This window comes from Amphiura filiformis, chromosome 1 (assembly GCF_039555335.1).
Source record: "Amphiura filiformis chromosome 1, Afil_fr2py, whole genome shotgun sequence".
Classification (NCBI taxonomy): Eukaryota; Metazoa; Echinodermata; class Ophiuroidea; order Amphilepidida; family Amphiuridae; genus Amphiura; species Amphiura filiformis.
Genome location: NC_092628.1, coordinates 30370380 through 30386421, shown reverse-complemented (window position 1 = coordinate 30386421; position 16042 = coordinate 30370380). Strand labels below are relative to the sequence as shown.

The 16042-nt window shown below is 36.1% G+C and overlaps 1 protein-coding gene across 7 annotated transcripts in view; it reads left to right on the top strand.

The window, feature by feature from the left end:
- The window catches only part of LOC140142077 (uncharacterized), a 53102-nt gene that overhangs the window by 25443 nt on the left and 11617 nt on the right, over window positions 1-16042 (top strand). Inside the window, exon 5 of one of the 7 annotated variants that reach the window (XM_072164190.1) lies at window positions 12607-14390. The exons of 2 other annotated variants lie outside the window; for them this stretch is intronic. In XM_072164190.1, coding sequence (XP_072020291.1) covers window positions 12607-13047 — 441 coding nt within the window. In that variant the 3' untranslated portion in view covers window positions 13048-14390. Of the gene's footprint in view, window positions 1-580; window positions 1938-5027; window positions 6786-9381; window positions 11691-12606; window positions 14391-16042 lie in introns of those variants that run through there. 4 more of the 7 variants (XM_072164410.1, XM_072164131.1, XM_072164354.1 and 1 more) reach the window with 4 other exon arrangements.

Here is a 16042-nt window from a genome sequence, read left to right as displayed (position 1 = left end):
GAAGACTGTTTTTTTTTTTTTTTGCAGGAATGTACCTCAACATCTTTCAAAATCAGACAGTTTGTTCTGATATTTTGTGTATACGCATACATTGATCGAAAATGATATGTATGTGGCAACAAAGAGTAATCCGCCACTGATATTGGGCTGGTATGCCCCTGTTTTTCTGTGTGCATGCTTGTAGAGGACGGATTTTCCCTTCTTCCATTTTGAGCTCTTGTGTTTCCCCCATCATCACCAAAATACCTAGATTCCACATGTGAGCATTTTATATCTGAAAATGTTTGCTGCAGGGTTGAAAAAACTATTTAGGTTGACTAACATATTGGATGTATGTAAATAACCACTGAATGTATATTTCCCGATAAAGTTGAGAAAAGCCAGCAAGAATAATAATTGCACGCTTCTCCACTGGTCCATATATTTTAATAACTTTTATGACAGTACACCTTGCTATAACACATTCTAGTTGGAATCTCCTATAGTGCACATGGCAGGGAGAAAAATTGAGCACATGCCGGTTTGACTTGATGCATGTACACAAGGTATTAAACATTGCTCATCTTCCCGTCTCTTCCAGCAGAATCGTCAGGCAATAACAATGGATGATGTCAACAGAAGTGTGCTTCGGCTTCCTGACGGTAGCCTGCGCATACATGATGGATTGATGCAAATTCTTAACAATTACCGGTATAAGAGTGAGCCGTCTCAAGCTGGAAGAATGCTGGCAGGTAGACTATTCAGTCTGGATGAAAGGATCAGTGGTAATTGTACTGGAATGGGTGGATTACAGCCAATGAACAAAGAACGAGTGGAGCTTTTGAAGTCCACTGTGCTTCAGCTATGTAATATAAGCAGTCATGATCAAGATCAAGTATGGAGGAAAGTCAAGCAAGCGGTCGATGCAGCGAATCGCAAACTTAGATTCAAATATAAACAATTCTAGGTGTTGGTTTCCATTAAGAAGCAATGTATATGAAATGTGTCCATCTGACTTGGAGCATGATCCCCTCTTCAGCTAGGTGCTCTGGCTTAATCTTCTTGTGATGAACTCTGTGACATCAAAATTGACAAGTGGCCTACTTTACATTGAATTCACATGTCCGTCAGTATGTAGGTGGCTGGTAGCTATCTCGGCTATGGTATCCTGGACAGAATTCCTAAAGGATTTATATAAGACAAACTTATAATTATTTGCCAAGTTTTTGAGAAGTATTTATGACTTACGCAAGGGGTGGTGGATAATTGATCAGGAGCACATGTATATAGAGGAAAGTCAAGCAAGAGATAGATGCAGCGAATTACAATCATAGATTCAAATATGTATAAGCAAACTTATGTGTTGGTTTCGATAGCTTACCATTAAGACTGTAATGTATATGAAATTTGTTCATCTGACTTGGAACATATTAATTCAACATATTCACCTCTTCATAATGTGATCTGCTACTGCCATTTTGAGATATGAAAAGGACCCATGGGGGGAGGGGGGTCATGCCATTGTGGCATTTCAAGATATGCCCATTTCAGACCAAAAGGTTAGTCAGTCTGTAAGTAAGTAGATCACTAATATGCTGATACCATTACATGGTTCAGCAAAAATATGGCGTATCTATAAAATTAAAATATAAAATACTCACCCTCTAAACCAGATGATATCAATTGTGACACAATTCACCAGTGAAGTGGTTACATAACTCTCTAGTAACTGGATCATGCACCTTTTGGAATTGGTAGTACATGCCATAGACTTTGTATTGTGATCTGATTTTGATCGTGGTGCAGAACTCAAGCGTGATCCAGTTGACATGATAATCGGATTACACGTAATACTTCGCTGGCGAATTCAATTGTGACATAATCGGGTATCACAAATCATTTTATTAAATATGATGTACAGATAATATTCATAATATATAATATATTGTATACATTGGATGCTATCATGCTACAGTATTTACAGAAAATTATTTGATTGAAAACTACTACTGCGAATCCGCTGTTTCTGGAAAAGTAATCATGCTTCCCTAGCCTTTGCATTCAATTGGCATTATTTTATTTTATTTTATTCTAGCAACAGTTTTAGAGGCTTGTCAACATGGTGTGATGTGGTGTAAGTTCATACACAAAATATATTGCTTAAACAATCTGAAAAGAATATTGTTCATGGAGGTACTACTTAACTACGTTTTTAAGCGTACAGTTATGAAGGGCCAGAGACTTAAAGATGTTGTAGTGTTATGAATGACTGACGTAATTTTAATTTGACCAACTAAAAAAAATGTGAATGTGATCCATCAAAAAACAAACCTTATGGTTAGACAATTTTAAATTTAGCCTAAGTACACCAAAAACGGTTCAAACACCCTTCCATGCTCTTTTTAGTCAGGACTGTGTTTACTATGAACCAGTTAAATATTGTTGATGCTATTTCAGATACATGTTCCAAACACTCCAAAGAAAAAATGTGGTCAGATATTGTTAAAATATCTTTTGTCGATTCCAAATGATAATGTTATGGATTTGTGTATTATCCAGTCAACTTGCATGCAACTTGCAACATTACATACAGCACAAAGATTTCCCGTCTTAAGCAATGTTAATATTTACTCAATTTGTTTGATGTCTTCTCTAAACATTTGTGATATTTATACGTAAAATGGCCATTTAATTTTTTACAAAATTTGTTATTTTTATGTAAACAAAGGAATAAATAAACACAATATTTCGAGGTTTATCTTAAACTATATCATCTTCTGCTTTTAAACTACCTAGTTAGTGTAGTCAGTAAATAAAAGTAAATAAAAGGCGTTTGGCAAAGGATGGAAGTAACAGATCGCTGGTTTGGAGTTCCACTGAAGCTCTGGAAACTTTTTTTCCATACAATTATGCATGATTGCATTTTGATTCATGAAATTTTGAGCAGCAGAATTGCTAGTACCCTTAAAAAACATGTATTGTGGGGGAAAAGAATATATTGTAGAAATAAAATGGTCAAGAATGATTCATCTATGTATATTCTCTTAGAGAGATTTCTCATGTGAGGATAATAAATAAGCGCTCCTCTAATAAACGCCCCTCCAGCCTTTTTGAAAAATTCAAGAAACACTCCCCCAACCCCAACCCGAAAAAAGCAATTTCTGTACGCTTTACCATGCATGGTCCACGTACGATGATCGGTAATGTGTTGGTAATTTGCAAAAATTAAATTGTAAACCCGGTTAGAACTAAAAGTCTTTGATCCTGATTCATAGTTCTTCATTTCGTTGTGATTTTTACACTCACCTAACAATTTTCCAGGAATTATCATTGCAAAAATGACCTCTAATACATGCCCCCCCCCTTTTTTCCGAAAATTTCACTCCGGGGGCATTTATTAGAGGATAAGGTACGTGTGTACACATTTGTACATTTTCAATGGTATCTCACTGTAACATGCTCAGGTATGAGTTGATCAAAGTGCAGTCTTTTTAAAGAAAAAAAATACATCTTCAAGTAGGATCTAGTGCTAGAAATAGGCAATTAAGCAACTAATTATTGACAGTAAATTGATACAGATGTTGTTTGTACTCTGCTTGCTTATATTAAAAAGAAAGGAATTAATGAATCTGTCCAAGTGATGACTAGATACTAATGGGCATATTATGATAAAATAAAAAAACCATGACAACACAATTATTAGGGAGTTAAGTACCTCATTAGTTAGCTCTTGTGTTTTACGTACATTGTGCGTAAGGGATCATTCACAAACACTTGTTAGGGGGGCCTGATGCAAACAAATTTCATCACAAAAAATTTTCAGGGCCCCCCCCTTTTCAGATCTCAAAAATTTCAGCCCCCCCCCCCCTTTTTGACATGAAAATTATGGGTCAACCCCATAGAAAAGAATATAATTATAAACACAATTTTCTTAGGAAAATTTACAGTGAATTTTTTCAGGGCCCCCCTTAGGAGGGTCAAAACTTTTAAGGGCCCCCCATTTTGCATCAGCCTCCCCAACAAGTGTTTGTGAACGGTCCCTAAATGTGATTAAGCTATTCCAGTTGTAATCCATACACTCCCTATGGAAGACTTGACCTTAATCTTCCACACAGGGTTACATAAACAGGTGACCCCATTTGAAACGTACACTCCCTGTGTGGGAGATTAAGGCCATGCCTCCCATAGGGGGTGTATGGATTTCAACTGGAATAGCGGATTAGTCCAATTTGCCCAGTATCTGCTGCTTAAAAATTCTTTTGTGAATGTTGCAAAAGCAAGAGACTTAAAAATTGTTTGCACTCTCAGGAAATATTTGACACTTGTCTGCACAGCACTCCCCATCAGAATTACCACTGACGCGAGCACATGTATAGTCCACCTTGAGTAAAGTCCCACCCCAACAATTTCAGAAAAAAGTTATTTATTTTTCGGCTTTGGAGTGTCCCCAAAAAACGGGGTGGGACTATACTCGCATCAGTACGATAGTATTTAAAATAACTACCAGTGTCATGCACATAACTTGCGCACAAATGTAAAAAAGGCCCATTCAGCAACTTGCTCATTCAGAAAATCTTAAAATCATCAAAATTAAGTTCTTTGCACCATTGTTAGTAGCATAGATGTGTAAACATAGCCTGTGAGTCGTTAATCCGAAAACCATGTATTAAATACAAAATTGTACATGACACATGAAACTCTAAACTCTAGAAATTAGCTACATATATTTGAATGGTGCTTCAACTTTGTCAATACTACAGTTTTTCTTGTTTATTTTTTGCCAAATTTGTCATTTTAAAAATACCTAATGATCATTTTAATGACTTGTATTATGCACAATTTTTTTTTTTTAAGTTCTTTTTCAAACTTTCACTGGGGTCATTGAATGGGCCTTGAACAAAATTGCACAAGAAGTACTGTTTCTTCCACTCATGATACATGCACCTACATGTCGCATAACATCTGTAGTTGGACTTCATCTGTCTCCCATTGAGAAGGACCGTACTTGTTTAGTTTGGATTTATTTTATTTTCTCCTTTAACTTACAGAAGGGCGGTTCTCCTGGCAGACGTAGGTTCTCTAGAGGCACTTCACTTATACGTGACATCATGTCGGCTATCTTACTGACAGCTGGTCCAGTCACATCTAACGTATCCTTTTCACGTCGAGGACCGACTTCGCTAAGATTTATATCAAAGGAACAATTTCATGCAGCTGCAAACATGCTACAAGCGGCATATCTGGGTACAACGGTTACAGTAAGAAGTTCCTGTAGGGGGTCTGTAGTATTTGTGAAGACGCCACCAAACGACGCAGCGGAGGCTATTGCGGCAAATACAGATATCATAAACATGGACAAGTATATGGAACGATACTACCAGCAGATACCAACATGTGTCACAGTGAAGATACGAGAACAGCTCATATCGATGGGATTGTTAACGCATGAGCAGGCCACTCATTCAGCCTTTAACTTCAATGCTCCCAACCAGTTACCTCAGTGAAAGAAATTGCCAGGAATGTCTTCTTAAAATGATCATGTACATTGGACTTGCTCAGAATCATGCAATTATCATGTGTCATTTTGTGCTAATATTGCGATGTAACTGAAACTTGACTTATAGATTGATTTACTAATTAGGAGTTACATAAATTTTACAGTGATTGTGGGTCATTTCACCCTGGGGTTTGACAAATTAGAAACATTTGATATGAAGTCTATATTTACCTGTGATATTTACCTCAAAATTTGAATTGGATGCTTATTTTGAAATATAGAAAATTATGCTTCTCCATATGTTGTGGTTAATACTGCATCAACTTTTACATTGTAACCTTATGTACCGTATTCATTCCAATAAGCGCCCATACCCCAATAAGCGCCCACCCAGGTTATTTTCAATTTGCTAAAGGGTACCATTGATGTTGAAGTGACTGATAGACGTTGATACAGTGAAATAGCTTGAGGATTTGAAGTCATGTGTAAACTTGCAATACATTTACTGCATCAGAAAAGCTTCTGGAATATCTCAGGAAACATATAACATAGGTAAATTTGTCTCTAATAAATGCCCCTTACAAAAAAATTAGGTAAACCAGGTAAAAAATAAGTGCCCACCCAAAATGACTTTGTAAAAGCCCTGGCGCTTATTGGAATGAATACGGTACATGTAAAGTATCTTTCAGTTTGAACCAAAAAGATCCATATTTTGCCTATATAGATCGGCCTTTAAACAAGGATTTTATTTTCTCATTTAATTCACTTACAGAGGGGCATGCACCAGGGAAGAGTAAATTCTGTAGCAGTACCTCACTTATTAAGGCCATCATGTCTGGTATCTTACTAACAGCTGGTCCAGTTACATCCAATGTATCATTCTCCCGTCGAGGGCCAAAACCGCTAAGAGCCATATCAAAGGAGCAGTTTCTTGCGGCTGCAAACATGCTACAAGCAGCATATCTGGGTACAGCAATAACGGTAATGAGTTCCTCTAGAGCGTCTGTTGTGTTTGTGAAGACACCACCAAACGAAGCGGAGGAGGCTATTGCTGCAAATGCAGATATCATAAACATGGAGAAGTATGTGGCACGATATTACCAGCAGATACCAACATGTGTCACAGTGAAGATACGTGAACAGCTTGTATCGATGGGGTTGTTAACGCATGAGCAGGCCACTGATACAAACTTTGGCGTCAATGCTCCCAGCCTACCACATTCATAGAAATTGCCAGTGACAGAAACATTGCAGAGGGTAGCAGGCATCCAAATGGGGTACCAACTACCAAGTATTATTGAAGGACAATGGCTGTACTTCACAAGCATTTTATTGTTTCTCTTGAATTGATTTATACATTTGATTGGGTTACACTTGTCTCTTTAGCTACCTTTTACCCATTTGATGTTATATGGGCCTACAGTTGGTTCATCTTAAACTGCATACATGTACATCTACCTATTGCCTCATAATGACTTTTGCAGCTTTCATAAATGATCTCTCTGATGAATCTGAAATTCAATAAGTTAAATTCTAGTTATAAGGCCAAAAAATGACTGTTTACTTGACCTCCACAACTTTTTCAGAGTTGGGTCGGTTGGTCGGGAAAACTTTTTTTTCTTTTTTGATTGCACTCCCAAGTTCCTACCCTCTTGCTATCATCGATCTCATTTCCTACACTTGTCTTACTTTGCGCCACTTTAATACACCTCAAATGAACTATTCCTTCAACCTCCACATTATTACTCAATACTGTTGTATAACTCTATTGTGGAATTAATTAACCTTTTCAGTCGGGCGATAAAATTAATACGATCGGTGGAGGACAAGCAAACAATTTTTTTGGCCTTATTAATGTTGTTATGTATTGAAATGTTGAACTTCAATGAAAGTTAAAATGTTAGAATTTGATCTCAAAAGCATCTTGCTGTTGCCAATGCATCTTTTCCATAATGCTTTATACTAACTGCACATTAACATATTATTGATGTTGGCAAGTAATTCATCGCACAAGAATGTAAATACACACACTGTATACATACATATAGGCCATTCCTATAAGTGGCCCTTTCCTGCCATTGATAAGGTGAACATCGATATCACATTTTAAGAAACAATGAAAGCAACATTAAGCAGTCAAAATAGGTAAATTTTCACGGGAAAATTTCTGGACACACAACACCCATTGGCGCAGGCATATTAGCATTATGAATGTGACCCCGAGCACATCGGGTGGTCTACCAATGTATTTGAATAGGAAGAATTCCTCCTTTTCCTCCTTTGATGCAAAATAAGTAACTTGTCGCAAGTTAATAATATGTGATGCGATCAAGCAAAATCAGTCGGAACTCGGAAATATTGATTTTGAGATATATTGTATTGGAAACTCTTTAAATGCTCATATCTTTGGAAGTGGTTGTTCAATTTCAATGGTGTTTTCTGCAAAATCCAGATTTCTAAATGCTTTTTACTCTCCTATAAGAAACCGAAAATTTAATATTTCAGAGTTCCGACTGATTTTGCTTGATCGCATCACATATTATGGTAAGAGTTCCCGTAGATAAATACTTTTTTCCGTAGGTAGATATTTTTGAAATTGTTTTGATGATATTGTGAAGAAATTAAGATTGCATGATATTCAATAAATTTGCAATACACGAATGTCTATCGAAATTGCGGCCAAGAATACTATTCCAATTCAAAATTACTAAGACTTGAATTGCGAGGTCACCGCCAGGGGTCAGGGATCAGGCTCGAGGTTACACTCACTTAATACAAATTGGTCATGTGTCCAGAAAATTTTCCTGTGAAAATATAGTAATATACTCATTAATGTTGACTGTTAAGCTAGGGCATGATACGGATGTTCACCCCATCAATGGCAGGAAAGTGCCAATTACATGAATGGTCCTACACCAAATAATAAAATCTTATCATTTTCAATTAAGTTAAAACTTTTATTCCAAACACAACAAATTAATTCCTACTTCAAAATTTTCAGATGGAACTCTGTCTTTAATCAGCAAGAGTGTGTTTGGATCAAAAAGTAAAATGTAATTCCTAATTTTACCAAAGTATGAACGTAATGTCATTGTGGTTCACCATTTTGGACAGATATTAGAACTAAAACATTTTATGTTTCAAATATAATTAGGTTACCAGTTTCATCCAAATGTCAAATCATGTGAATTGTTAAAAAAAAATCAAGTGTTACGGTGCTGCACTTAAGTTATATCTTTTTGTATTTTTACCTCCTTTAATCATTTGCTTTTAATTTATACATGTATGTGTTATGTAGGAAATGTATTGAATAATATTTGGTTGTAATAAAAAGTTTGAAAATGGATGATGTTTACTGTGTAATCAATGTGTGCTCATTGGTTAGAATCTGTATACTGGTGGTCAATACTTTTAAACAAACTTTATCAAAAGAAATCATAGGATTGAAGGTTTGTAAGTAATAATGTCCATATAGATTCGGTCATGAGAGAATTTAGGATCAAAAACAAGTGTCTTTGAACCATATAGAATTTAGATATAACACCCCCTATTTCATGATACAAACACCTCAGGAAATCGGATTTAGACTACAGATGTATGTGTGAAAAACTCCCCTAGTTGGGGTGTGTGTATGTAAAACCCCATGGTTAGAAGGGGTGTGTGTGAAACCCCATGGTTTGAACTCCCACAAACTCAATATTTGGTGCTGTCATATGTACAAGAGGGATGGTGAATGCTTGCGATCTAAATTTAAGCTCCACACAGTTAACTTGATACTGATAGCATTCCTTCTACAGTCCAGTCTATGCATGCACTTGGCCAAAAGTAGTATTCAAGAAATTACGATCTAGTACAAATACATTCAGTTGAATTCAGTTTTTTTATTTTCCATTTGAATTCAACAGAGGAAATACACACAGCAAGAAAAAGGGACATTTTCAGTGCGACAAGTCATGTCCGGAATCTTACTGACCATGGGACCAATTTCCACACATGCATCCTTCACAAGAATAGGCTCTCGGAATCTACGATGCATCCCTAAACAGGCTTTCATCGCAGCGCTGCAGAGCTTGCAAGATGCAACTTAGGATATTATGATTGTCACTTTCATAGCGGAGTGTTCTTTAAGAAGCATCCTCAAGATGCTGAACAATATCTGCAGGCAAATCGAGACTTGGCAACTTTGGAAGAGTATACTTGGAGATACAATTTGAAAGTGCCATTGTGCATCGGACAGAATATCAAACGTAGCCTAATATCACTTGGGCATCTCACAGAGGCTCAATTCAAGTGATTTCACACATTGATATATTCAGGGACTGATATATTCTAGTCCAACAATACATGTAAACTGATCTTCATAGTAACTGGACAAGGATGCTGATCATCAATTTGACTTTGGAATACATTTGAAGCACTTCTGACACAGTAAAGCCTATAGATAATAATTGAGTAGCCATTTTTCATAATAGTATAGTTTCATATCTAGAATGAAAAAGTGCTGTCAACAGAATGCTAATGAACAGACAGACATTCCTATATATATACATCACATACATGCACCCGACACCTTGATACCACAAACAAGCATGCACATTTTATTGATTTAAATTGTGTTTTTGGTAGCCCTTATCACCTTTTAAGTCAGTTGGTGGGGAATATGAACTCTAATCCGCAATCCCATATATGCCTTCCTCGAGGCAGGAAATTTAATTCAAATTTGCTGAACTGCTCCTTTTTTGCAGGAATTTGAAATGCATTAGTTTAGAGATACAATAAAAAAACCAATATCTAGTAAATTACTGCCTTCAGGACTATAATAGCAGTGCTTGCACTCAAATATTGAGATAAATGAAGCTGACATGTACACATAAGCGGAATGGTGTGGGTTCTATGAAGGAGATCACAAGGCTTGATGAAGGGGTGTGTCACCGTGTGTGATTGATTTTTCTCGGGCGGGGAGGGGATGCCCAAAACTTGTTTTTTATGTATGCTTGGCCTTAACTCAAGGGCCCCAAGACCTATGGAAATATAGATATGATTATTGGCTTCCTTATTTTCAAAGTCGACTGTTTGATTGTATTGCATCTTATTCTAAAGTTCTAGGAAATTGAATGGTTTCTAAAAACATCTCCAGCTTACAAATTATGTGCATCTAACCCATGGACTATAGGCACAAATTGCACTATTCATCCTTATTACTATTATTACCCCTCCCCTAGTAAGTGCCCCCAATGCACTTTCCTGACTTGGAACATGTTTAACCATCCCTTGTAGTGTACTATTATTAGCATGTATTTCATGTATTTGGGTAGCTAAATTAAGCCATCTTGACATTGGTTTCAATGTTTATAACATTTACAGTTCCTTATAACTATTTTGCATCATTGCTGATTACATTGAAATATCTATTTTGACTTTCAAAACATAGTACATAATATGTATCATTCAAATGACTTCGTTCCCCAGATGCTAATTAGATCATTTGATATTTTGACAGATAATGACAAATTAGTAGAGTATGCCATTTATTCTGTCAAAATTGTGCTGATAATAAAAGAAACATAAAACAATGTTGCTTGTGTCGAATACAATATAGTTCAAGTTGATGTAAAGGCATGTCACTATGACATAAATTGGCACTTTTACTGCTTTCTTGTTGTTGACCACTGTAATTTCTTTTCACATGATATCCTCCAGTTTCCCCAAATATCAGTCGGAGGAGAGTATGAAAAAAGGAATATTATTATGCTTTACCTCATTACATATGAATCATTACACATAGCTATAGACTAGTCGTGAGGAAATGCCCAACTCAACTTTATTTGTGTGTAAACAGGGTCACCATGTTTTGAACTTGACTTCAGAAGTCTACTTCAAATAAGGAGCAACATTTGTCAAATTCAAAGTTGACTTCAAAGTTGACTTTTGCTATATATGTAAAGGAACACATAATTAGAAGTCGAGTTCATATTGTTATTGAAGCATAACGAGTGACCAGCATGACCGGCATTAACTGTCCACTGTGTTCCCTCACTCTCAGTATTACTAGGCAACACGTCAAGTAAACAACATCAAAATTTTTTTTGCCAAAAGCAGCTCATTTTACTTGCATGCAGCCATTTACATCAAATTCAATCCATGTTGGGTAAAAAAATAACCGATTTTAAGTGCATAGAGCAAAGTTTATAAAAATCAGTCGGTGGTGCCCGTAGTTGATGTCACCTTGGCGGACATGGCGGTATTATTTTTTTGAAATTTGAACATCTGAGCAGTTTTGCATTTTCTTGTATTGACTTTGTAGGGTTTTGTACAAAATTATCGAGATGACCCAGAAGTTGATTCGTACTTACGATCGAACAATCAAGAGTGTGTAAAAGTTGAATTCAATGTCGAATTTGAAGTTGACTTCTCTCTAAAATGGGGTCACAGACTCTGTATCTTGCAAAAGGACTAGTAATAGATTAAGGTGGAACTTGTATGTAGAGAATAGTTCAGCTGCTGAACTTCAGCAAATGGGGGATTGTGTGGGGGTCATATGCTCCAAGTATAGTCAGAATGCTACAAACCTAATCATTTTCATACATGTATGTACATGTAGGATTTAGCTTACTTTGTTATGTGCATCAGCATCAGTATAACTTTCTTGGAACACCAAGTTGTGTATTGGTTATGAAGCTGCCATCATTTTGTTTTGATCTTGTATGGAAACACTGCTCTATATAGGGTACCTGACAGAAAGTACTTTGAACACTATGCATGAATGTACATGTTGAAGTTACCAAGATAACTTAAATGCTTAACTGAAAACCCCACCAATAACATTTGTCACTTAAACCATCACGTTAGGAGTTTTATTTGCCATCATGCAGACCGTAGCAGTCGGGCGCACTGTTTAATGTGTTGTATAGATCTTCATATTAAACAAAGATTAAATCATGATGTTTGCCTCAGTCATATAAGTATTTGGACAGCGCAGTCTTGATGCTTTATGTTCTACAACCTCAGTACCTCACCATCTTCTCTTCTGTCAACATTATATTTATTTCCACTTCCTGGATCACCAATAATCCTACTGACAATGAGCAAGAAAATCAATTTTAGCACATGGCTCTCTTTTCCATTCACAGGGACGAGGAGATTATAAGGCTATTGGAAGAGGAGGAAAGAAGAGTTCTAATAGAGGAAGAGATGAAAATGAAGATGAAAGGGTCACATTCCATCGGGTTATGTCAGGGATCTTACTCGCCATGGGACCAATCACCACACACTCTTCCTTTGTACGTCAGGGCCCTACATCCCTTCGTTGGATCAATAAAGAACAGTTTGTAACTGCAGCTAAACAACTTGAAGCCGTACATCTGGGGTCTTACGATTCTACTATAGCAGGTGGTGTATTCTTTAAGAAGAGTCCAAGTGATGCCCTGACAATGTTACAAGCTCACCCGGATCTTGCTTCCATCGACGAGTACCTTGTGAGATACGCACTACGCGTGCCAGCTAGTGTTGGACCGAAAGTGAAAGAAATGCTGATATCACAGGGTCGTCTTTTGGAGACACAGTTCAAATAACCTCACGAGAGGTGCTGGAAGTTGCACATTTTTTTCCTGTTAATGTGAATTGAGAGCTATGAAAATAAAATGTATTTCCATCAGTGATGCTAGACTGAAATTGAACTTTCATGAGCAGGGGCGGATCCAGGAATTTTCAATAGAGGGGGCGCCAAGCCACCGTCACGGCGGCTCGGCGCCCACACTAAATCAGGCGCCGCTCTGCAAAAATACATTAAGTCGGGCGCCGCTTTGCAAAAATTAGAGGGGGCGCGTGCCAGGTGCGCCCCCCTCTAAATCCGCCCCTGATGAGTGTCCTGTATGCCATATCTGAGGCCCACTATCATGCACACCAAACTATTGTAAACTAATAAATGTGTTTTGATGAGCACATTTACAAGATTTAGATAATCTATCATAAGGGAAACCATGCAGATACATATATAATGCAATGTGGTTGCCCTATTCATTCTATGTGATCAGCAACCATGCCCTGCTCATGACCAGAAAGCACTCCACATCCACATGTCACTTAAACCCGAGTCAGAACTTCCCAAACTTTTTAACAAGTGACTCGATTTTTGCCTAAATTATTTGCTACATTGCCAGAATGATGGGTAAGAACAAAATTTGAGTTGTCCAGCTATAAACTTACTACAAACTTAACAAATGCAAATGAATTGCACACAATTTGCAATTTTGACTTAAGATTGACTTTTTAAGTCATGTTGTTCAATTTTTGTTGATATTTATGTTTATAATGCCAGCTTTATGATTTTCTTTTGTAAGGTTTGTGCTTGTGACCCCCAATTTGGGAACCACTGTCCTTAGTTGACTCTATGGGTTCTGTGTTTTGATAACCAAATGTAAATAAATGCATCCAAAAATGATATTTGATACATTATGGTATATAAAGTAAAAATTATTGTATAAAGCTACAGACAGTAGTACCATGGATTTTTAGAATACTTTTTTGTGTATAAAAAAAAAAAAAAAAATTGTTGTGTTGCCCTCAACCGTCCTACCCTAAATCCTGAAAAATCAGGGTCGCAATTTTTTTAATTTTTCTTTTTTGAATGATGATTTTTACAGATTTGTTCAAAAATTCAATGTTTTTCACTTAAAATTAATATTTTATTGTAAGACTAGTCTTTAATTGTTGTCTAACAGGTATCCAGAAGTCAAAATTGACAAATGTCCCCTAATTGAACAAGCATTATTTAATATTTGAGAGGATTTTTAAAAAGGTTAAAAAAAAAAAATAATAATCCGACCATCCTACCCAAATTTCCCATTTTTCCACTTGAGGGCAACACAACAATATTTTTTTTGCCTAATAATTGTGATTGGAAAAGAAATGGAAGATGTAAATAAATTTGAACTGAATAATATTGAATTGTTTAGATTTTGTATTACTTTGTTGCAGGCTTGTGATATGAACCATGCTCTACATTATTTTTAAATAGAGCAGAGTTTGTATTTAATTTGTACAATTAAAATTAAAATGACTCTTAGTTCTTTAAAAACTGCTCCTGGCTCACTAGATAATCAGATGGTGTACATAAAAGTAGGGCAGTCTTCAATCTGGGTAAAACCACCTGGCAAATTCCAAAGACTTCATCCACTTTATGCAGCGCCATCCTAGATCATGTCCGCCATATCTCGAAAAGGCTAATGACTTGCAATAAATGTCCAAACAGTGTGAGAAAAATTGCTTTCCCTCAAATCCCCCTCAGCCTGCCAAAATATATTTGGTCTTCCTTTCAATATGTCAAATGTTTAAAATCCTAATGTGCAAACATTAAAGCCATATATTATAACATTTTCATAAAAATAGATGAGCATTTCTTTGCCATAAAATGTTAGCTTTTACTGTCAGATGTATCCCCCTTTTATTTTTGCACCGAACAACTGAGGGAAAGCAACGAAAATTGGAATTTACTATCAGCGTCGATGTAGCCAATATGTATCACTCCTTCGGTCGTGTTATGGTACGACCTTTTTTTCTGTAGATCACCGTCCCGCATGTCATGTACGTATTGTGAATATGAACATTGTGTATCCATTCAACTAATAATTCCATCATAATAATAAAACTTCAAAGTTTTAGGGGCCTAAGCTTTCGATCCTAGCAGGATCTTTATCAAAGGCAAAGTGACAAGACAACACACAAACAAGCATATATATAGTGACATGGACATAAAGGAAAGGGAAATTAGCAAGACAATAGAAGACTTACATGTAAGTGTTTATTGGGAAATATCAATAGGGGCAGGAAGTGGGATGTCATGAATGGAAGTAAGAGGGATAAGGATATGAATGAAGACAAAAGGATGAATAGAAAAATGAAAATGAAAGGTAAAAATACAACTACATGAACATATAACATAATGATGGATGTAAATAGGAAATAAAAACTAAAATAATAAAGTGGAGGGAAAAAATGATTAAAATGATTAGGGAAAAACAATTTATTATATAAAAAAATATATAAATAAGGCCAAAAAAAAAAAAAAAAGGTTCGTCTCAAAGCTGACGCAAGGCGTTTGTAAAATCTCACGATTTGACAAAAACAAATGCGGAAAATTTTTTATTTCAAAAAAAAAAATTTTTTATAGTTTTTTCCAGAAAAAATCGGCGAAAATCAGACTTTTTTCTCAAAATACCATGAAAAAAAGTCGGGAATAAAAAAATAAAAAAAAAAATCGCATTTCGCATTTGCTTTTGTCAAATCGTGGGATTTTACAATTTCTCGTGAGCTTTGAGACGAACCTTTTTTTTTTTTTTGGCCTAAGGGGTGGCAAAATATTATGACGATGAAAACAAGTTAGTCGCTTCCCTCTTGGATGTTGAGACCGTGTGGCTGGATGGTACGAAGGCCATTTTATAATAATAAAACGACGGTTCCTGTGTTTTATTCAAAATCTTGGATTTTGACAAAACTAGAGCATCTAGAGTCTTGATTTATGCAGGGTATGTTAGTTTAATAAAGTACAATATAATCGTATAAAAAAAA